Source organism: Muntiacus reevesi, chromosome 1, assembly GCF_963930625.1.
Source record: "Muntiacus reevesi chromosome 1, mMunRee1.1, whole genome shotgun sequence".
Taxonomy (NCBI): Eukaryota; Metazoa; Chordata; class Mammalia; order Artiodactyla; family Cervidae; genus Muntiacus; species Muntiacus reevesi.
In genome coordinates, this window is record NC_089249.1 from 52,607,417 (window position 1) to 52,629,236 (window position 21,820).

At 45.8% G+C, this 21,820-nt stretch overlaps 1 protein-coding gene across 2 annotated transcripts in view; it reads left to right on the top strand.

Moving 5' to 3' along the window:
• Positions 1-21,820, top strand: part of CECR2 (CECR2 histone acetyl-lysine reader) — a 116,490-nt gene that overhangs the window by 67,730 nt on the left and 26,940 nt on the right. Inside the window, exons 2-5 of one of the 2 annotated variants that reach the window (XM_065943253.1) lie at positions 7,341-7,435; positions 18,233-18,416; positions 19,252-19,391; positions 20,098-20,202. In XM_065943253.1, coding sequence (XP_065799325.1) covers positions 7,341-7,435; positions 18,233-18,416; positions 19,252-19,391; positions 20,098-20,202 — 524 coding nt within the window. The remainder of the gene's footprint in view (positions 1-7,340; positions 7,436-18,232; positions 18,417-19,251; positions 19,392-20,097; positions 20,203-21,820) is intronic. The other variant, XM_065943260.1, reaches the window with a different exon arrangement.

Here is a 21,820-nt window from a genome sequence, read left to right on the forward strand (position 1 = left end):
TATGGGGCACAGGCTTAGTTGTTCTGTGGGATGTGGGGTCTTCCCAGACCAGGGATCGAACCCTTGTCTCCTGCACTGGAGCCAGCAGGACAGCCTCATGACTGTTTTGTGAAAGAACTTTGCTGAAGAGTCTCTCTCCAGCCCTGCAGAGCCACTCCTGCCTTGCTTCTCAGCCGCCCCGTCGCTGAAGCTCCCGTCGGGCCTGGCGCTGGCTCTGCCTTGGGAGCTTTCAGGTGACCAGTTGGCTGCTCCGTGAGTAGATGCAGAGCCTGCCAGGGCCAGTGGACCCAGGGTCTCAGAATGGCCGTTTGTTTATGTTTTTAAATGTATTTTTAATTGAAGTATCGTTGAATTATTGTGTTGGGTTAATGACTGCTGTGTAGCCAAGTGACTCACTTACACATATATGTGCATTCTTTTTCATATTCTTTTCCACTATGGTTTATCACAGAACATTGAATGTAGTTCCTTGTGCTGTGGAGTAGGACATTGTTATTTCTTTGAAATGGATATCTGTCATTCAACACACACACCTTCCTGACACCCAGACCCACGTCCTCATCAGGGATCTGAGAATCAGAAGAGGGGTTGTTTCTCCCCAGCCTGGTGAAGGGCCCTGCTCCACCAGAGACTGGGCTGGATCAGCACCTGGGGATTCCTTTAGACAGTGTGCAGACGGGTTCAGTTCAGTTGCTCAGTCGTGTCCGACTCTTTGCAACCCCATGGACTGCAGCACGCCAGGCCTACCTCTCCATCACCAACTCCTGGAGTTTTCCCAAACTCATCTCCATCGTGTTGGTGATGCCATTCAACCATCTCATCCTCTGTCGTCCCCTTCTCCTCCCACCTTCAATCTTTCCCAGCATCAGGGTCTTTTCTAGTGAGTTCTTCACATCAAGTGGCCAAAATATTCGAGTTTCAGCTTCAACATCACTCCTTCCAATGAATATTCAGGACTGATTTCCTTTAGGATGGATTGGTTGAATCTCCTTGCAGTCCAAGAGATTCTCGAGTCTTCTCCACCACCACAGTTCAAAAGCATCCATTCTTCCGTGCTCAGCTTTCTTTATAGGCCAACTCTTACATCCATACATGACTATTGGAAAAACCATAGTTTTCACTAGACAGACCTTTGTTGGCAAAATAATGTCTCCTTTTTAATGTGCTGTCTAGGTTGGTCACAGCTTTTCTTCCAAGGAGCAAGCGTCCTTTAATTTCATGGCTGCAGTCACCATCCGCAGTGATTTGGGAGCCCAAGAAAATAGTCTCTCACTGTTTGCATTGTTCTGTTTGCCATGAAGTGATGGGACCGGATGCCGTGATCTTAATTTTCTGAATGTTGAGCTTTAAGCCAACTTTGTGACTCTCCTCTTTCACTTTCATCAAGAGGCTCTTAAGTTCTTCTTCGCTTTCTGCCATAAGGGTGGTGTCATCTGCATATCTGAGGTTATTGATATTTCTCCTGGCAATCTTGATTCCCGCTTGTGCTTCATCCAGCCCAGCATTTCACATGATGTACTCTGCATATACGTTAAATAAGCAGGGTCACAGTATACAGCCTTGATGTACTGCTTTCTGAATTTGGAACCAGTCTGTTGTTCCATGTCCAGTTCTGTTACTTCTTGACTTGCATACAGATTTCTCAGGAGGCACGTCAGGTCTGGTATTCCCATTTCTTGAAGAATTTTCTAGACGAGTTATAGAGCGTTCTTTTTCTTCTCTCAGTTAGTTCAGAACTGTTCTCTCAGTTATAACCACAGCCGGGTCATTGCTAGTTTGTCCTATCTTCACAGATTTCTCCTCGTAGTTTGATGGCAGACATTTCTGAAAACCTTCAGTCACGTTCATCCTTCAGCCTGGTTGCTCCAGGGCTCCTGTCTTTGGTCTTCTCTTTTCACATCCTGGCCCTTCCTCTGCTGACCAAGCTCATTCTTAATCACTGCTGTCTCTACCGGGAATGGGAGCCGCTTGCCCCCTCCCAGTTGTGATGCTCCTCAAGAGCATGTCTCGCAGCCTGTTGGCAGCCTCAGCACGAGCTGCGGAGCCCGGCACAGAGCACGTCTTTAGGTGCAGGGGCCTTTTCCCTTGTGACACCCTCTGACACGTGACCACGGAGGCTGAGATGATGAGAGGGCCCCACACATCCAAGTCCTGTGTACAGTTTTTTGTGCTGTTCTCACCCAGGAGACCAGGGCGTGATCACACATGAACAACCAGGATATTTCCCGGCTTTGTTATCTCTGTCCCCTCCCCGCCCCCACTCAGTTTTTCATCAGTTAGAGATCCACTGTGTTGTTGCGAGGCTGGGGCACAGTATTAAAAATTGTTCCCTGAGACGTCCTGCTCTCTGCCTTCCACCTACAGTTGCAGCATCTCAGGGACTCTGCTCCTGCAGCTCCCCTTTCACCCCCTCTGCCCTGACTCACTGTCGTCCCCGGCATCTTCCCTGGGCTGGGCCTGGGACCGACTCACCCTGGCCCTGTTTTGCTGTGGCCTGCACACCACGCCCAGATCAACTTCCAGTCTTGATTGTTGCTTCTCTCCCTGATTTCACTGGTTCCATCTAAATTAATTTCTAGCCAATCCAGTGGTGAGCAAGGAGTGGGCCTGCTTAACCCCAGGGGTCTGGGGCTTCTGGCTGAAGTAGCTTACACAAAAGTTGTCTGATGATAACTCCAGTTTTATTTTTGAAATTCATTCACATGTTTATGTTAAAAATAGCATACCTTTCCAAATGATCATAAATTACAATTATGAAAACAAAACCATCAGGGGAAACCCAGCTCTCTAGGAAGCGGTGACATGAGCCACACGCCGTGGGTTCCGAGGGCACAGTCTCCATGTGAAGTCCAGATTCCAACCCTGATCTCAGGCTCGTCAGCTCCGGCCTCCTGGGCTGTTGAGACGCTCCCATCTCTTCAGTGCTCAGCAGTTACTTCTGTACTGTGGGGCTTGCCTGTGGGGGAAGATGTATGTAACTTCAGATCCTTTTTTCATTATCTGGAGCCAGTTTTGATGATTTATACCTTTTCAGACAAGCATATTCATGTAGGTTTATACATTTATTGCTTTGATGAGTATTTTTCAGCCTGAGGGGAGCTGTGTGGTCTCCTTTCTAGAAAGTTGCTCCCTACGTCATGACTGGTAACGGCTGTCGTGTGCAGCGCAGAGCTGCCGACATGTCGTGAACTGGCTCAGCAGCCTTTGGGGGTGAAGGTGATTTATACCAGGTTAGAAGCATCAGCTGCCAAAGTGCCAGGGGTGCCTTCTGGAGCCTGGGCCCACTCTCCAGGCAGCCTCTCTGAGAGGGCAGCTGGGATGGCCCTCGGAGGGCCTGCTTTGCACCTCCTTTGAGCGCAGTCCTGGGCATGCATGGAAGCCCCCACCTTTGCGACCCCCACTGCATTGCAGCTGGTCCCTGTGCAGGTGAGGAAGATCTGTGCCTTTTACATTAAGTGCAGCCGAGGTGGCTGTTTCCTTAGGCCCTGCCCTCCTTGGGGAAGCTCAGCAGGGTCTTTGTGCCTGGAGAATGCAGGTCCATCATCTCCCTTCTTCCTTGGAGTTGAGGGAAAGAAAGTTGTTCTCTCTTTACCACCTTTTTTCACACAAAATAAAGAAGATTCGGGGTCTCGGGATTGGGTCCACTGCTAGAAGGCCCTGCAGTGAGCTTTGAGAGCAGAGCTAATTTGAGTGGTGCTGGCATGGAGGAGTTAGTGATGTTCCTGGACTGCCTCTCCAGGATGTTCTCCCTGTTTTGGGAAAAGTTTCCACCACACAGGCTCAAGGCCCCTACTCCCCGACTACTCCCCGGCTCACCCTGGGGTCCTTTTCTCAGCAGCTACCGCCAGGTCCCAGGGCTGAACAGGCTCATCCCTAATGAGCTGTGACGCCAGCTGCAAGGAGGGCGAGCGTGGCGCTCAGGAGCTCTGCTTGGTTCCTTCTCGGGGATTTGCTGGTTGCTCCCCCTACCCCCTCCCAGAGCTTCTTGGCAGAGTTCAGATTCTGTGCTCACAGCCCAGTGCCCACCGTGAAAAGGGAATACAAAAGGGGGTGGGGAGTGAGGAGAAGCGGCGGGGGCGGGGCTTTTGAAGTGTGTTTAAAAACCCTGGTTGTCTTAGCCTGGGCTCTGGGCTGAAGGTGGAAGTGGTGTAGATGTGAATAACCTGGATTTGGATGGAGTTTTATTGGCTCATGAGTCAGTTCAGTTCAGTCGCTCAGTCAAGTCTGACTGCAACGCCGTGCACTGCAGCATGCCAGTCTTCTCTCTCACCGGCTCCTGAAATTTGCTTACACTCATGTCCATCAAGTCGGTGATGCCATCCAACCATCTCATCCTCTGTCGGGTCCTTCTCCTCCTGCCTTCAATCTTTCCCAGCATCAGGGTCTTTTCCAGTGAGTCAGTTCTTCGCATCAGGTGGTGAGAGTATTGGGAGTTTCAGCATCAGTCCTTCCAATGCATATTCAGGACTGATTTCCTTTAGGGTGGACTGGTTGGATCTCCTTGCAGTCCAAGGGACTCTCAAGAGTCTTCTTCAACACTACAGTTCAAAAGCATCATGCAAAACAACAACAACAACAACAACAAAAGTATCTTGCATATAGGCCATGTATTAAAAGAAAGTTTGAATTTCTATTGTTCAGAAATCTGATTTTTGAAAAGACCACTTTCTTCAGTCTGTTTTTTTCTACACACTGTCACTTGAGAATGAGATAACTGCAGTGCTCACGTGTTATGAAGCATTCACTGCGCACCAGGCTGGTCTGGCTTTTATAAGTGTCACCTCATTTAAATCACCACAGCGTCTGCCTGGGATACTTGTAATGTGGCAAGTTCTTCCCCCGACCCCCCAAATTGTGGTCAAAGATACATAAACTCTACTGTGGTAACTGTTTTAAGTACAGTCTGTAGTGTTAGTTATAAGGACACAGTCCAGTAGTGTTAGGTGTAAGTGCACAGTCCAAAGAGAAGGCAACGGCACCCCACTCCGGTACTCTTGCCTGGAAAATCCCACGGACGGAGGAGCCAGGTAGGCTGCAGTCCATGGGGTCGCAAAGAGTTGGACATGCCTGAGCGACTTCACTTTCACTTTTCACTTTCACTCATTGGAGAAGGAAATGGCAACCCACTCCAGTAGTTTCGCCTGGAGAATCCCAGGGACGGAGGAGCCTGGTGGGCTGCCATCTATGGGGTCACACAGAGTCGGACACGACTGAAGCCACTTAACAGCAGCAGCACAGTCCAGTAGTGTTAAGTGTAAGTGTACAGAGTCTGGTAGTGGTACGTGTCGCAGCACAGCCCGTTGGTGTTAAGTGTACACAGTCCAGAAGTGTTGAATGTAAGTTAACAGTCCAGTGTCACTGGCACAGTCTGGTAGTGTTACGTGTTAGTGCACACAGTCCAGTAGTGTTAGGTGTCAGGGCACAGTTCGATAGTGTTAAGTGTGAGTGCACAGTCCAGTGGTGTTAGGTGTCAGGGCACAGTCCGATGGTGTTAAGTGTGAGTGCGCACAGTCCAGTGGTGTTAGGTGTGAGGGTACAGTCTGGTAGTGTTACGTGTTAGTGCACACAGTCCAGTGGTGTTAGGTGTCAGGGCACAGTCCAGTAATGTTAAGTGTGAGTGCACATACTCCAGTAGTGGTAAGTATATTTGTTTTGTTATGAATCTGTTCCAGAACGTCTTGATCTTGTAAGTCTCAAACTCCGTATCCATTGAAGTGAAAAAATTTTAACTGATAAGCCAGTCCTCTGTTCAGCGGGATTAAAATTGCTGTTCTGTTTCTTCTCTGCTGTCTCTCTGTGACACTGGGCGCAGGGCCGTGAGAGCGGAGGCTGTGCAGGGACCCTGGTCACCTGTGGCCGCTGCGGGGAGGACAGCTGGGTGCAGCGGCAGCGCCACCGCCTCTGATGGAGCAGTGACTCTGCGGGTTGTGTCCTGCAGGGCCCCGGGGAAAGTGTCTCTCAAGTCACCGTGTGTGATTTGGTCTGTTTTTTCTAGGTGCTTCTGAATTTGAGGCACAATATTGTAGAAATATGCCTACAAAGGAATTTTGTGTATTGTGTGTTTCGGTATCCTGTGGGTGACATGGGAGGCAGGGTGGGACTTGTGTTCTAAGTGTTAAAGTTCTACTCAGAACGCACATGGCAGATCCTTCAGGCCCACCCGCTTCTCCTCGGAAGGGCGGGCTCAGCATCCCTGGTGTCTGCCCAGAAGAGCAGGCGCCCTGTGACAGGTGTGCACATCCCGGCCACGCCTGCCCTCGGGCTGGCACAGCGTTTTCACACTGAGGCCTTGGCTTTCGAGGTGTCCAGGGCCCCTTCCGTCTCAGGGCGGTTTCAGTTGTTTGTTTTTGTTGGTCAGTATGCTTAGTAATGCTTGCGTCACGTGACGTTTTCGAGGCGTTTACAAACTTAGGAGCTTTTGAACACAGAATAATAAAACAGAAGAATTAAAATATCGAGCAAAAGACCTTCCCTGTATTTCTAGTAGACGTGGACCTCCTCTTGTGTACACTGCCTGCTCCTCAGTGTGGAGGTCAGAAGCTGGTCTTTGGTGCCCTTGGGGCTTTTGGACCCACTTACAAGACCCTCAGAATCTGGTTCTGAGCTGGCCACACCACCAGCAGAGTGGACCCTGGGGACTCAGCTTGCACAGCAGGTGGACAGCCTCCGGGTGGACCGGACATGAGCCTGTGTCCTGGGAGTGGTGACTGTTCACTGTGGGAGCTTGAGAAGGAAAGGGATAGGGTCCCCCAGATGCCGGCTGTCACCTCTGTTCCTGTAGCTCCTCAGTGAACCCTTGTTTAGATTATGTGTGCCGTCCCTGCCTAAATCCCACTGCCTGTTCCCTGGGATTCGCCCCGCAGCCCCGCACGGGTAGCGCCTCACAGGCTGTATGCGCACAGAACATTCCAAGTGGCATGGTTCTGAAGAGCTGTTGCAATTGGCTTACTTGTTGAAACTGTTGAGTAAATGAATGCTTTCTGATCAATTACATATCTGCTCCTTTATATGCCTGCATTAAAATAGAAAGCATTATAGGCTGTTTACATAAGTTAAGCTCTTTTGTGACTGTGCTGGCATTGACTTATGCACCTGATCTTAGCCAAAAGGCCGAGAAGTGATGGCACTGACTTACAAAAAGAGGTGTCTGCCTGTACAGATGAAAGAAATGGAGCTTGGTAAGAGCAGTAGGGAAGGAAACGCCTAGAAAACCAAAGAGCTGCACCAAGCCAGAAAGGACAGTGCCGTGCTGGGCGCTGGTGGTGTGGGGGGGGCCGCTGGCGGCGTGTTGGGAGTCTGCCTCTGTGTCTGAGCTCTCGCCCCTGTCTCCGCCTCCTCAGGAGTTAGAAGCAGCTCTCCACAGAGATGACGTGGAGTTCATCAGCGACCTGATCGCCCGCCTGCTCCAAGGCTGCTATCAACGAAGGGACATCACGTGAGTAACCCCAGTCCTACCTCTTCTGGCAGTGGAAGGAGTAACCAGTCCTGGTGATGTTTCGTATCTCCTGGAGCACACCTGAGCAGATCATCTACCGAGATGTCCAGTGTATTCACATGTGGTTCCGGGCCCTGCCTTTGGCTGCTTCTGCAGCTGAGTTTTCATTTTATTGTCTTTTTTCCACTCCCACAAACCTATAACCATTATTCTTAGGTCCCCCAGCTACCACAGTCACATGGAGTGTTTTCCTCTCAGTGTAGGCCTTACTTTCTCATCTTTGTTTCCAGTGTTGGTAAAATGATGCCTAACAAAATGAGATTCTAACTGTAGTTCTGCCCTTGGGTCTGTGTCTCTTTTTACTGTGAACAGTAGCATCATTCTGAGATGGAGCCTTCTGGGCCTCTCACACTTTAGCCGCCAAGTACACATGTTCCCTTACGTGTGAGACACGTAGAAACGTGAAGCTGAATTTTGTGTCTGTCGGCAAGTACATGCTCTTCTGCTCAGGCCTCGCCCCTTGTTTCCAGGGACTCAGTAGCCATTCTTTTTATCCTGTTCCCCATGGCACTGAACTGTGTGGGACACTTCTGGGAAGCAGAGACTGGATGGGGTTCCCAGTCCTGGTCCCCCTGTCCAAACAGAAGTTTGGGGCATTATGGTTTATAGTTTTCAGACAGTTAACAAAAGACAATGTGTAAAATATTTCTGTTGTAGTAAGTTCACTCTTAGGGGCCTGTCAGGGCTGAGTCAACATGTGGGTATAACTTGAGAGAGGGTGATGACCTGCTCCGGCATCCATCGTGGTGCTCAGCCGCCCTGACATGGTGGGGGTAGTCTCCTGGTTGCTCTGTGAGTGTGTTGTCCATCCCCAGGGGCGTCCAGGCTGTCATGCTGAACAAAGAGCAGAAGGAAATGTATGCCTTATCACTCAGACCCGATGAGGAAGGGTTTGCTTTTTGAGCTGTAGCTTGAGAGTTTTTGTTTTTTAAGCACTAAGTTTTGTAGTCATACTGTGTATATAATTTTACTTTTTCATATCTTGCATTTAGTTATCATAACTATTGTTTCTCTAAATAGGATTGTCAAATACTCCAATTTAGTAGATGAACATTTGTGCCTTAACGCTTAACTCTTATAAACATATTTCACATAGCCTTCGACATAAAAGCTTGTACACCTAGTGAATTATGCTCTTATTTAAAATTTCTGAAAGTATTGTCATTCAGTCAAAAGAAAGGCCAGTTTAAGATTAAAGAAACATAGGACTTCCCTGGCGGTCCAGTGGTTGAGACTCCGTACTTCCACTGGAGTGATCATCAATCCCTGGTCAGGCAGCTAAGATCCCACATGCTGTGCTGCAAGGCCCCCCCAAAAAGACTCAAAACAACGCATTTCCAGGCTGCTCATTCCAGAGGTTGTTTTCTTTCACCTATGACTCATCAGTGTCCAAGGGGTCCATTTGCCTCACCTCGCTCTTTGTAGGACAGACACCCTCAGGACCCTCAGTCCTGGGTCCCACCACAGAGTGTGCGCTCTGGCCACACAGCAAGTGCTCTAAAGTCTGCAGAGCCTGCAGGTGTTTGAGCAAAGGGGCAGGGAATTGAGTCTTCACATGGGTGCTTCCCAAGGCAGAGCCCAATAAGTGGGTGAACGCAGGAAGGACAGACCCACTTATGAAGTGCAGGTGGGAGGGTTGCGCCTGGGGCTTGAAGCCCTGGAGCAGAGCCTAGGGGTTGCAGAAGGTCCCATGTGTGGTTCAGATATGTGATTGGTTTGAGCTGCAGAATCTTGACCCTATTAAATTTTGGTTCATTGCCACCATCTAAAATGAGACTTCATGATTAAACCCCATTCTGTAGCCTTTGGAAATCATCTAAGACACCTCTCAGCTGGAGGGAAGACAGGGCCCAACCCCAGCTGGGGGGCTCTTGTCGCCTTGGCTGATGTCATTGTGCATGTGTGCGGCTTGCATGGCCCACCGCCACCTTCTTTCCCCACTCGTCTCTGTATGCTCAGCCATTCAAGGAATCCAGTGGCCACAGCACAGCAGGAGTGGGAGCCCAGTAGGCCTTGTAGGCTGGGTGACAAGTTTGGAGGTGTGGTCCCCAGGATAGGGAGTGCTGGAGACCAGGAAGGAGCCAGTGAATGGATGAGGCCTGAGGGGCGAGGCAAGCCCGGCACAAAGGCCTGTGAGGCCGTGAAGGTGACGACCCAGGGCCTCCAGCCTGGCAAGCTGTCCGGCTCACACCTTTCCTAGTCTACTGTGCACAGTTGAAATCTACTGAAATTTCCTATTACATACTTAGGCCTTGTCTTCACGGGTGTGTTGGCGATGATCAAACACGAGAAATACTTGTTTACAGTTTGCAGAGCTGCCTCCTCATGGGTTCTGTCTGTCTCTTACAGCTGTGTGCTGGCGCCTGGCCTCTTAACATTAGCTGCTTCTTTGTGATAGCACTGTGTCAGTTACTCCTAAATGATTTCTTTTGAAATCAAATGTTAATTTATTTTAAAAAGCAAACAAACAATTGATCCTAGTCAAATGTCCCGAAATTTCAGGTGGTGGTGTGACCGAGAGCAGAGAACTTTCCCTTTGTGCCAGCACTGCTTTGGTGACTTTTCTGCTGTTGAAGGAAACTGCGAGTCTCTGAAGGACAGGAGGAGCAGGGAGCCTTCATTTCCCTTGTGCCCTCAGCACTCATCATCACCCTGTCCTGGGGGGCAGTGTGGGGCAGCACTGGTCCTGTTCTGTGCTGGTCCAGGGAGGCAACTGTTGGTTCTAGCCTTCGTCAGAGCACACCTGTGATATGTCACAGCATTCCAGAAAACATAGTGTTTGTGTTTAAAAAAAAAAAAAAAAAAAAAGATGAGTATACTGAAACAAAAACATTTCTGAATGGTGAAGTAAGTTTGAGATCTGGTTGACCCAAGTTGAATTAACTAGTCTGAAATGAGGTTTCAGTCTTCTAAAAACTTGTTGATGATGGTATGTAGTAATACACACAGAAAAGGCACATTCCTTACTCTGCAGTTCAGTGAATTTGTGCAAACTAAATACACCTGTGTGATCACTCAGACAAGGAAGCATCACAATGAATTTTACCTTTTCCACTGAAAGGAACTGCCCGAAGTTATTGTTACTCTGTCTCTCCAGTGGTATCCACGTGCATTTAGACTGAACTTGCGCTCAGTATTCTCGGAGGCTTTCTTTTCATCCCACCCTAAATAAAGAGGATTTTGTACAAATGAACGCTTTTCTTTCCTGGTTCTAAGACTTAGCTATTATGTGGAGCTAAAAAAGGGCTTCCCTCATAGCTCAGTTGGTAAAGAATCTGCCTGCAATGCCGGTGACCCAGGTTTGATTCCTGGGTAGGGAAGATCCCCTGGAGAAGGAAACATTTCGCAACCCACTCCAGTATTGTTGCCTGGAGATTCCCATGGACAGAGGAACCTGGCAAGCTACAATCATGGCATTGCAAGAGTCGGATACAACTTAGCAACTAAAGAGAGAGAAGAAAGTTCCATCATCTCTCTGTGTATTACTTGCCTCACCTGTAAAATGGGAATGATAAGCATACCCATTACTAAATTTATTTAATAATAATAATATTTAGTGAGATTAAATTATTTATGACATCCTTAGAGCAGTCTGGAGCTTTTAGTAGCGGGGGGAGCAATGCTTCATGACTGATACTGGATGTGGGTGTTCACTCATTTACTCATTTATTTAAGTAGCTAGCTAGGTAGCTAACTAGCAAGCTGTGCCGTGTCTCAGTTGTGGCATATGGGATCTACTTCCCTAACCTGGGATTGAACCCAGGCCTCCTGCATTGGGAGCGCGAGTCTTAGCCACTGGATCACCAGGGAAGTCCCTGTGACTTTTTTTTTTTTCCCCTGTGGCTGTTTTTTAGAGGTTTATGGACACTGAAATTTGAATTTTATATTATTTCTGTATGTCATGAAATAGTATTCTTTTGATTTCTTTTTTCTCTGAACTTTTAAAAAAGAATGATTTTTACATTCTTAGCTTACAGGCTAAAGAGAGACACTCAGGCCAGATTTGGTCCATGGGTCATAGTTTGCATACCCTTGTTTTTAGAAAAATAGGTTCTTTTTTCTAATTCCATGAACTCAGTCAGCATGCTGTTCAAGATAATATGACATTTCCATCTCCCCAGAAAGTGCCCCTTTGCACTAAATCTAACCCCCACCCTCCCAGAGAAACCCACTGTATCCAATACAGTGATCTGGTTCCTATGGATGCAGGTTGTTTTGCCTAATTGCAGAGCTTCTTCTGGTTGGGATCACTCTGAGTGTCCAGCTTCTTTCAGGAAGCCCAGAGCGCGTGGTACTTGCTGATGCTGCTGTTCATGTCAGTACTTTTTTCCTTTGAGGGAGGAGTCTCAGTTGTATCCAGTGCAAAAATATCTCAAGTGTTCTGTCCACTAATTGGTGGACTTGTGTGCTGCCTCCAGGTGGGGCTGTAAGGTAGAGCCGCTGTGAACATCCGCACAGTTTTGTGAACGTCTCTTCATTTTCTTGGGAACTGCTGGATCCCCATAGGAGAGTGCGTTTGATGTTTAGAAACTGCCAGACTTGTTTTCTTGACCACGCTAGTTGCTCCATATCTTTGCCAATATGTGTTATTTTTAATTTTACCCAAGTTTTCATTTTACTGATTCTGTTGCATGTAATGTGGTAACTCATTGTGGTTTCAATTTGCATTTCCCTGATGATTAGGTAAATAACAGGCTATGACTGTTTTTTCCTGATGTGTAGTTTACCTATTTGTTTGACACTATATTTTAAAGAATGATAAGTTTTAATTTTGTTGAAGTCTAATTTATCAGTTTTTTCTAGTATGTTATTAATATTTCCAAATCAGGATGTACCTTTAATGTCAATGGATTTTCTTTGAGGTTTTCTCTTAGTGTTATAATTTCAACTTTTTACAGTTGACATTATGATGCATTTTGAGTTAGTATTTGTCTATGGTGTGAAGCAGAAGATCAGTGTCCACATTTTTTACTTACAAATTTCATGTATTTTCAGTCTAGTCAAGTATCAGATTGTCTTGAAATTGAGAGTGTTCTCCACCTTTTTTATATTTTAGTTTTGCTTTTTAAATGTTTTGACTATTTTAGGTTCTTAGCATACAAATTTAAAAATCAAGTTGTCAGCCCTGCCACCCCCCAGAAAAGGCCTGCTACAGAAAAGGACACTTTGACCAATGTTGAATTACCCAGTCCTTGACCATGATATATATTTCACCATTTGTTTATCTTCTTTAATTTCAGGAATATTGTATAGTTTCAGTGTAAAGATATTATGCATCTTTCCATTCGTGCTTGAGCTTTTATATTTTCCAGATACTTGTTGCCGGTGTTTGTAAAATACAATTGATTTTTTTATGTTGACCTTATTACTGAGGCTTCCTGAACCCGCCTCTTGATTCATTGGTCTTGCAGGTAACTGAGGAGTTTCTGTTGTCTGCTTCTGCTCCAGCCTCTGTGCCAGCCTCTCTCCCAAGAGCTTCCTTCTCTTGTCTTAACACTGTGCTGGCCACGACTCTGGTGTTCCTGATCTTGGGGGAAGTGTACAGCCTTTCGTCATCAAGTGTGATGAAGTGCTGTCCCTTTTATCTCTTGCTGAACTCAATTTGCTGCTGTTTTGAGGATGTTGATGAAGAATATTGGCCTGTACTTTTATTTGCATAGAAATCTTTGTCAGGTTTGGCAGATGGGTTGAGAAGCGTTTCCCTCCTCTGGTTTCTGAAAAAGTCTCTGTAATTTCTCTTGAACAGTTCACCTCTGAAAGCCTTTGGATTTTGTAGTTCTCTCTATGCAAGGTTTTATTTGAGTAATATTGATTCAGTTTCTTTAATAGATTAAGGCTATTTGGGTGTTTTATTTTTTAAAAAAATTTTTAATTTTAATTTTTGGCCATACTAGCGAGCATGTGGGGTCTTAGGTCCCTGATCAGGAATCACACCTGCGGCCCCTGCAATGGAAGGTAGAATCGTAACCACTGGACCACCAAGGAAGTTCCTCTTTTTAAAAAAATTTTATTTAAGTATAATATTGCACTAATTTCAGCTGTATAGGAAAGTGATTCAATCATACATATATATCCTTTTTCATATTCTTTTCCATTTTTTCTGTGGTTTATCACAGGATATTGAATATAGTTCCCTGTGCTATACAACAGGCCTTGTTGTTTATCCATTCTGTATATACCAGTTTGCATCTGCTAATCCCAGACTCCCAATCCATCACTCCCCCATACCCCCTTTCTTTGGCAACCACATATCTATTTGTTATGTCTGTGAGTTTGTTTCATAGATAAGTCTGTGTCTTATTTTAGATTTCACATAAGTGATATTGTATGGTATTTGTCTCTATCTGACTTACTTCACTTAGTATGGTCATCTCTGGGTCCATCTATGTTGCTGCAATCACATTATTTCATTCTTTCTATGGTTGAGTAACATTCCATTGTTTTTATGTACCACATCTTTATCCAATCACCTGTTGAAAATTTATGTTGCTTCCATGTCTTAGCTATTATAAATAGTGCTGCTCTGAACATAAGGGGTGCATGTTTCTTTTTGAATTATAGTTTTGTCTGGATATGTACCAGGAGTGGGATTGCTGGATCATATGTTAGCACTATTCTCTGTTTTTTGAGAAACCACCAAACTTTTCTGCATAGTGGTTGTACCAATTTACATTGCCACCAATAGTGTAGGAGGGTTCCTTTTTCTCCTGGATGGTCTATTTCTTAAGTCATGACTTTGGTAAGTCATTTTGGCATTTTTCAAGGAATTCGTCTGTTTCAGTTTTTAAATTTATTTCCATAGTGCTATTCATAATATTCTCTTATCCTCTTAATATCGGTAGGCTCTACAGTGGTGTTTCCACTTTCATTCCTGATGTTGTAATTTGTGCTGTGTCTGTCCCTCTAGAAGTTGATTCTTTCTACAGGTTTATCAACTTTTAAAATGTTTGCTAAGGAACCAACTTTTAACTTTACCTGCTGTTCAATTTCTTTTTAAAATCTTATTTTGTTTTATTGATTTATCTTTATTATTTCTTCTGTTTACTTTGGTTTAGCCTACTCTTCTTTCTTCTTAAATTATAGTACTGGTGATGAGCCTTTTTTCTTTTCAATACGGGCATTTCAAAGCTATAAATTTCCTACTAAGCAGTGTTTGACTGTTAGTTCACTTACAGTTAGTGTAATTATTGGCATGGTTGGTTTTCCACTTGTGTCTCTGGGGTTTTTAAGTGTATAGTCATCACTACTGTTGAATTCCAGGACATTTTATCAGACTCATAAGACACCTCACACCCATTAGCTGTCCTCACTTCCTGCAGTCACCAGTCCCACCAACTAATGGGCTTTCTGTGCATGTTGTTTATTTACTATTCTAGGTGCTTCTGTAGGTGGAATACGTGCATGTAGGTATTAGGCTAATTTTATTTAGCATGTTTTCAAGCACATTGTATCATGAATCAAGGACTCATTCATTTTATGGTCAGAAAATACTCTGTTGTGTTTTATTTATCTATTAGTTCATAGATATGGTGCTGTTTCAGTCTTTTGACCATTATGAATCAAGCTGCTGTATATGAACGTTAGTGTACTTGTTTTTGTGTGGATGGATGTTTTCATTTCTCTTGGCTGTGTACCTAAGAGTGGAATGGTTGGGTCATATGGTAATTCTGTTGTAAGTTTTGAGCAACTTGCCAAATATTTGCAAAGCAACTGCATCATTATACATTCCTTCTACCAGTGTACAAGTATTCCCCTTTCTGAGTCCTTGTTAATAAGTGGTTAGCACTTGTTCTTACCTGTCTCTTTAATTTTAGCCATCCTGGTGGGTGTGGCATGGTACCTTATTGGGTTTTGATTTGCATTCCCTAAATGACTAATGAATGTCTTTTCAGCTTTTTCTTTCTTATTTTTTTTTCCTTTCTTTGTCCTTCAGTGGTTTCTTTTGTTAAGTATTTCACTTTATTTCTTATAGACCTTGTGGGTGCATATGTGTGTGTGTGTGTGTGTGTGTGTGTGTGTATGAGTGATTCTGGGGTAGCAGGGTGCATCTTTAATTATCAGAAGCTGTTTAGAATTCTTACTGTACCATTTCTCACCTTAAACTTGATACTCTAGACTTCCAATTCATGCAGATAGTATTTAAGGTCCCATCTGGCTTCCACTAAAGACAGTTCTTTATCTTTTTAAAGACAAAGATTTCCAAGTGGCTTTTAAAAAATTTCTAGATGACTTTTAATACTCTTCTTTTTTACCTAACTTAAGCATTCATATACAGAAAATCTGTTATATACATATTTCCCTGTTAAAATATGTTTTATATCTTAGTCATATTTTCCTTGAATTTGAAATTGTCATAATTTCTTACTTGTTTTGATTTCTTAATTGATTGCAAGACATGGCAGGTACCATATAGTCCTACAAAAGAGGCATTGTTTTAGTGGTTTTGGGCTGAATTGTTTTGATCTTTATGAAAAAGCACTTTTCAAATATTCTTATGAGGCCTTTTAGGAATTACCAAAAGGTAGTCTTTTTATGTGTGGATGTGATAGTTGGACAATAAGGAAGGCTGGGCGCTGAAGAATTGATGCTTTTGAACTGGGGTGTTGGACAGCAAGGGGATCTAGCCAGTCCATCCTAAAGGAAATCAGTCCTGAATATTCATTGGAAGGACTGATGCTGAAGTTGAAACTCCAATACTTTGGCCACCTGATGCGAAGAACTGACTCACTTGAAAAGACCCTGATGTTGGGAAAGATTGAAGGCAGGAGGAGAGGGGGACGACAGAGGATGAGATGGTTGGATGGCATCACTAACTCAAAGGAGATGAGTTTGAGTAAGCTCTGGGAGTTGGTGATGGACAGGGAGGCCTGGCATGCTGCAGTCCATGGGGTTGCAGAGTTGGATATGACTGAGCGACTGAACTGAACTGAATTTCTCTATTTAGTGTCTACATGGTACTGGGTGCCAGGTCCTCAGTGCTCCCTGCACGTAGACTGCAGATACCCTTTCATGCCTCAGAACTGACGCAGCAGTCTTCCTTTTACTGTGGTGATCTCAGGCAGGTTGTTTCCCTGCGTGGTCACACCTCCCGGGTCACGTGGGTCTCCTGGTAGAAGCTTGTTCTGCAAACTATTTTAAGGGGGAAAAAATAGGATAATTAGCATTTAGAACTTCTTTCAGACAAGAAGGAACATAGACATGGACCATGTGCTTCAGTCTTTCTGTTCTAGTGAAGGGATTGGTGGTAACTGTCCAGAGCAAGTGCCCTGCACTGAGATTAAATTTCTGTTTAATGTACCTCATCAGTTTGTAAGAGCTGCAGGTGTCCCTGTGCCGAGAGCCCCGTTTCCAGGTGTCATGATGGATTTCGATGTGCTAACCACGTTCACTCTGTGCTAGTTTGAGGTATCCGTGGGAAGGAAATGAAGTTTCTTCTCTCTTTGAAAAAGCAAAATGTTTCATTTCTTATTTGCCTAAGGCCCTTTGATTTTTTTCTAAGAATATTTCTTCTGACTTTTTCTACAGATACAGCTACCATAGATTATAAAATAACATGGTACCTACCTCTTTTAAAAGTTATATTGACCTGCATAATTCCTTTGGAGCTCTTTGTTTAGTGAGAAAAATGTTTTTAAATCAAGCATTAGGTGAAATGGTTTCCAGATTCTTTAATAATTGAGATATAGAGTAACTATCTAACAATTAAACAGTACTTTGTTACATACCAGGGCTTCCCCGATGGCTCAGTGGGTGAAGAACCTGCCTGCAATGTAGGAAACACAGGAGATGCAGTTTCAGCCCTTGAGTCAGGAAGATCCCCTGGAGAAGGAAACTTGGCAACGCACTCCAGTATTTTTGCCTGGAGAATTCCATAGACAGAGGAGCCTGGCGCAGGCTACAGTCCATAGGTTTACAGAGTCAGACCCGGCTAAACACACAGGCATGCATAACACACTGTTATATACAAGGCACATTTAGGTACTAGTCAGAAATTTAAGTTGCCATTGAACTGTCTTAAATGTTTCCTGCAGGAAAAACTCTCAAATTTAGAATGTAGTGTTTTGTATCATGCCTACAAGGTTACGTGTAATGGCACATGAGAGTATGTTACTCCTCGGTGTAGCTGCTTGTGGTCTGGAGAAGGCTTTTCCACCTTTGCATTAGAACATGAAATAGGAATGGATGATACCAGGCAGACACTGGCCTTCTTTGCTGTTCGCTCTCTTAAGTCGGGGACCTGACTTTGAACCCAATGCCCCCCGAGCTCCACAGTGTCTGCCTGTATGATCTGAATGCCCCCTGGGCTCCACAGCGTCTGCCTGTACGATCTGAATGCCGCCGGGCCCCACAGCGTCTGCCTGTACGATCTGAATGCCCCCCTGGGCCCCACAGCGTCTGCCTGTACAGGTGACGGTCGACACGGCCTGTTTCGGTGTCTGCCGTTGACACTGCACACGTGGAGCTACTGCCACACAGTGTGCTGCTTGTGGCTGAACGTGCAGAGCAACCTGTTCTGTGAGAAGCTTTCCTAAATGTTGGTAATCCTTGGGACTTGACACTGTCAGCTCCAAGGAGATGGTGCAGTAACAAGTGTTTCCTCGAGGGCCTCGCAGGGCCTTCCTGGGGCTTTCAGTTCTGCTTCTGTTGAAGATGTATCACCCCCCAGCACCCCCGACCCCCACCCCCCAATCCTCTGTGTGGTAATAACGCACCTTTGTGTCTGGGACCGCTGGCTAGGCCTCAGACCTTCCACAGCTACCTGGAGGACATCATCAACTACCGCTGGGAGTTGGAGGAGGGGAAGCCCAACCCTCTGCGGGAGGCCAGCTTCCAGGACCTTCCCCTGCGCACCCGAGTGGAGATTCTCCACCGCCTCTGTGACTACCGGCTGGACGCTGACGACGTCTTCGACCTCCTCAAGGTGCGTGACGGATAGGCACTCTCCCTGGAGCAGCGGTTCAGGGAAGCCGGCTCTGGGTTGTGCTGGCCTCTTTGGTGTCTTCCTCTTTCCATATCCTGGGTCCCCGCTGACATGGGAACAGTCGAGGCTCCTGTCTGCTGTGTCATCAGCCAGAATTGCGGTTACATTAGTCACTGAATGTTATTTCCTGAGGCCTGAATTTTGACTTGGCATAATTAAGATTTATGACACCTCCCAAAGTCTTGACTGCATCCCCATCACACGCTTTGTGCACATGGCAGAAGTGTGCTGGGTGGGGCTCTGGCCGCCTCTCCCTCACCTGATCCTGCCCGCACTGGGAGGTCGACAGTGCCTGTGGGCTTGGGTGGGAACTGTGGTGAGATCTGTAGCTCAGCTTTGCTCCACCTTCACCGAGGCCTTGGTCTCAGTCACTGGGGGCGGTAGTGAGGTCATGCTGGTGAGTGGGGAGCCCTGGGCTGGGCTGGCCGGCGGCCCAGCATGGTGTGGGACGAGGCTGCTGCAGCACTGACTCTCCTGTCGGGCTTGTCTCTCCTTGTGTGGGTCCAAGCCAGATGTGTCACAAGCTCATCAGAATTCTTTTGGCTTTCTCTGATTTTGGCAACATAGGGGCAGTGATGGGATGGGAAGGGTTTGAAATATTTCCACATCCTGTTCTTAGAGCAGGCGCCTTCTCCTGGTCCGATATATCTGGACCCGGAATGAGAATTACCCCAGGTGTTTGGGCATTGTAATGTGAGGTATCTGTGAGACTATGTTTTTGATCCTCTTTTCCATTTTCTCTTGTTGCCCAAACCTCTTTCCCTGACCTGCACAGGGCCTGGATGCAGACAGTCTCCGTGTGGAGCCCCTGGGAGAGGACAGCTCAGGGGCCCTTTACTGGTATTTCTACGGAACTCGAATGTACAAGGAGGACCCGACACAAGGGGGGTCCCATGGAGAGCTCTCTCTGAGCAGGTACCTTCCTGAAGGTCATGTTGCCGTCACCACTGTCATTAACGTCCAGTGCCTCTGAATTCCACTGCACAGCTCTCCTCTCATGAAGGAGTGAACTGTATGGAGCAGCATGCCTGCAAGGAGGCACTTGACACAGAAGCACAGAGGACTTACCCTCTAGCCCTGCTCCCTGGGGTGGCGGTTCTGGCGCCAGTTCTCAGCAGTGCCAGTGCGCCCTGGGCCTTTCTCTGTGGCAGAGTGGGTTCTGGAGAACCCCATCCTACCTGGGGTCTTGTCAAGGAAGAGGCCTTGGGCAACGTCCCAGAGCTGTGCTGCCATCTTCCCCGCACTTCAGGTTGCTGGACCCTTTGCTGTTAGGGAAGCCTGAAAGTGAAAGTCTCTTAGTCATGTCTGACTCTTTGCGACCCCATGGACTATACAGTCCATGGAATTCTCCAGGCCAGAATACTGGAGTGGGTAGCCTTTCCTTTCTCCAGGGGATCTTCCCAACCTAGGGATCAAACCCAGGTCTCCCACATTGCAGGCAGATTCTTTACCGGCACAGATGTTCATGTGGGAGACGTCCGTTTCCTTGGTTCCACGTTTTATTAATAATAACGGAAGATGTGAGGTCGCCCTGTCTTGTCCCTGTAACTGCTGCCTTTGTCCTGTTTAGTAACCTCGTGGCCAGACAACTGACATTTCTGTTTAATGTAATACTTCTTAGGGAAAGTGAAGGACAAAAAAATGTCTCAAATGTTCCTGGGAAAACAGGTAAAAGAAGAGGAAGACCCCCAAAACGGAAAAAACTACAGGAAGAAACTTTCATGAGGTGAGAAAATCTTAGTGTGTGAAGGTCCCTAACCCAAACCCTTATGCTGGAGGACGTGGGTGTGCACTGGAGTCCTTGGAGTCCCCGGCCCGGCCCCTCTCAAGTTACCAGCTGTCTGGGAGCCCTCCCCCTGGGCAGCGGGGGCTCTGACAGCAGAAGGCACCAGGAACCAAGCCTGCTTACAGGACGTGCCCTCCAGATCCCTTCGTCCCAGATTTCTGCACAGGAGGTGGAGTGAGTTAATACTGTGAGTCTAGGAGTTCTTTCCTGGTAAGGAGGCTTCAGTAGTAAGCGTGCTTTATTGTGTTTAGAACTCATTTTGTTAAGACGAGACCTTAAACATTTTTAAGTGTTTATTTGGTATTTAATTTTTTTTTCATTTATTTTTATTAGTTGGAGGCTAATTACTTTACAATGTTATAGTGGTTTTTGCCATACATTGACATGAATCAGCCATGGATCTACATGTGTTCCCTATCCTGATCCTCCATCCCACCTCCCTATTTGGTATTTAATTTTAGCAAAGAAAAAGATTGTTATATTTTGGGAAATTTTTAGTTAATTTTTTGGCCACGTTGTGCTTCATGCAGGCAGGATCTTAGTTTCCCGACCAGGGATCTCCTGCAGTGGAAGCCCAGAGTCTTGAGCACTGGACCATTAGGGAAGTCCTGGGAAATTTTACTTTAGTATGTCGTTCTTTTAGGAATATCCACCATGTGAATCTCAGTATAAGAGTTTTGAGGGTCTGACCTGTACTGTGTGAAAATACTTTTATACCTTTTACTTAAGGCTCAGATATATAGTTATTCACTTATAGAAGTTAAGTCACAGTCTTAAAAATTCTAATAACACAGGGCAAACTGCTTCCTTGTTCTCTGGTTTATTGTTAGAACTGCTTAAATAAGCTAAGTACCTGAAGTGGACCAGATTTCACTATGTTGCTCATTAACTGCTAATAAATGTTTTTAGGGATCTGATTATGATTCAGTCAATCAGAATTTGTTTTTTGTTTGTTTTAACAATCAGTGTTAAAAAAAATAAACAATCAGTATTCCACTGAACTTTTCTGAAATTTTGACTATAGAATGCAAAGTTTCCTCCCAACAGAATTTGTGAGACATAGTCCTGTCATTGTGTTTTATACACAAGACATCAGTTTCTGGGTTTTGTTAGCAGTCTACAAGTCCATGTAAATCCAGCAAGCTGTTCTGTACATTCATCTTTGGTTCCCTTGAGCCCCAGAATCAGAGAGCCAGTGGGGTGTCCTCACTTCACAAGCCCAGTGCTCCTGTGCTGCCCTCTGCCGACGACTTTATTCTGTAGCATTCTGAATCCAGTGCAGTATTGAAGTCTTTTTAAATTAAATAAAATTTTGTGAAATCTAAAAGGGTAAAACTACGGAATGTAACAAAGCAGATACAGAGAACAAACTGGGAGTGACCAGTGGGGAAACAGAAAGGGAATGGGCGAGCTAGGGGACAGAGGTACGAACGAGTATGTCACATAAAAGGCTGTCGGGACGCACATGGGGATGTGTGAGTGTTTTATAATAATTGTATATGGAGTGTGATCTTTAAAAATTGTGGTCACTGTGTTTGTTGTACACCTGAAACTATAC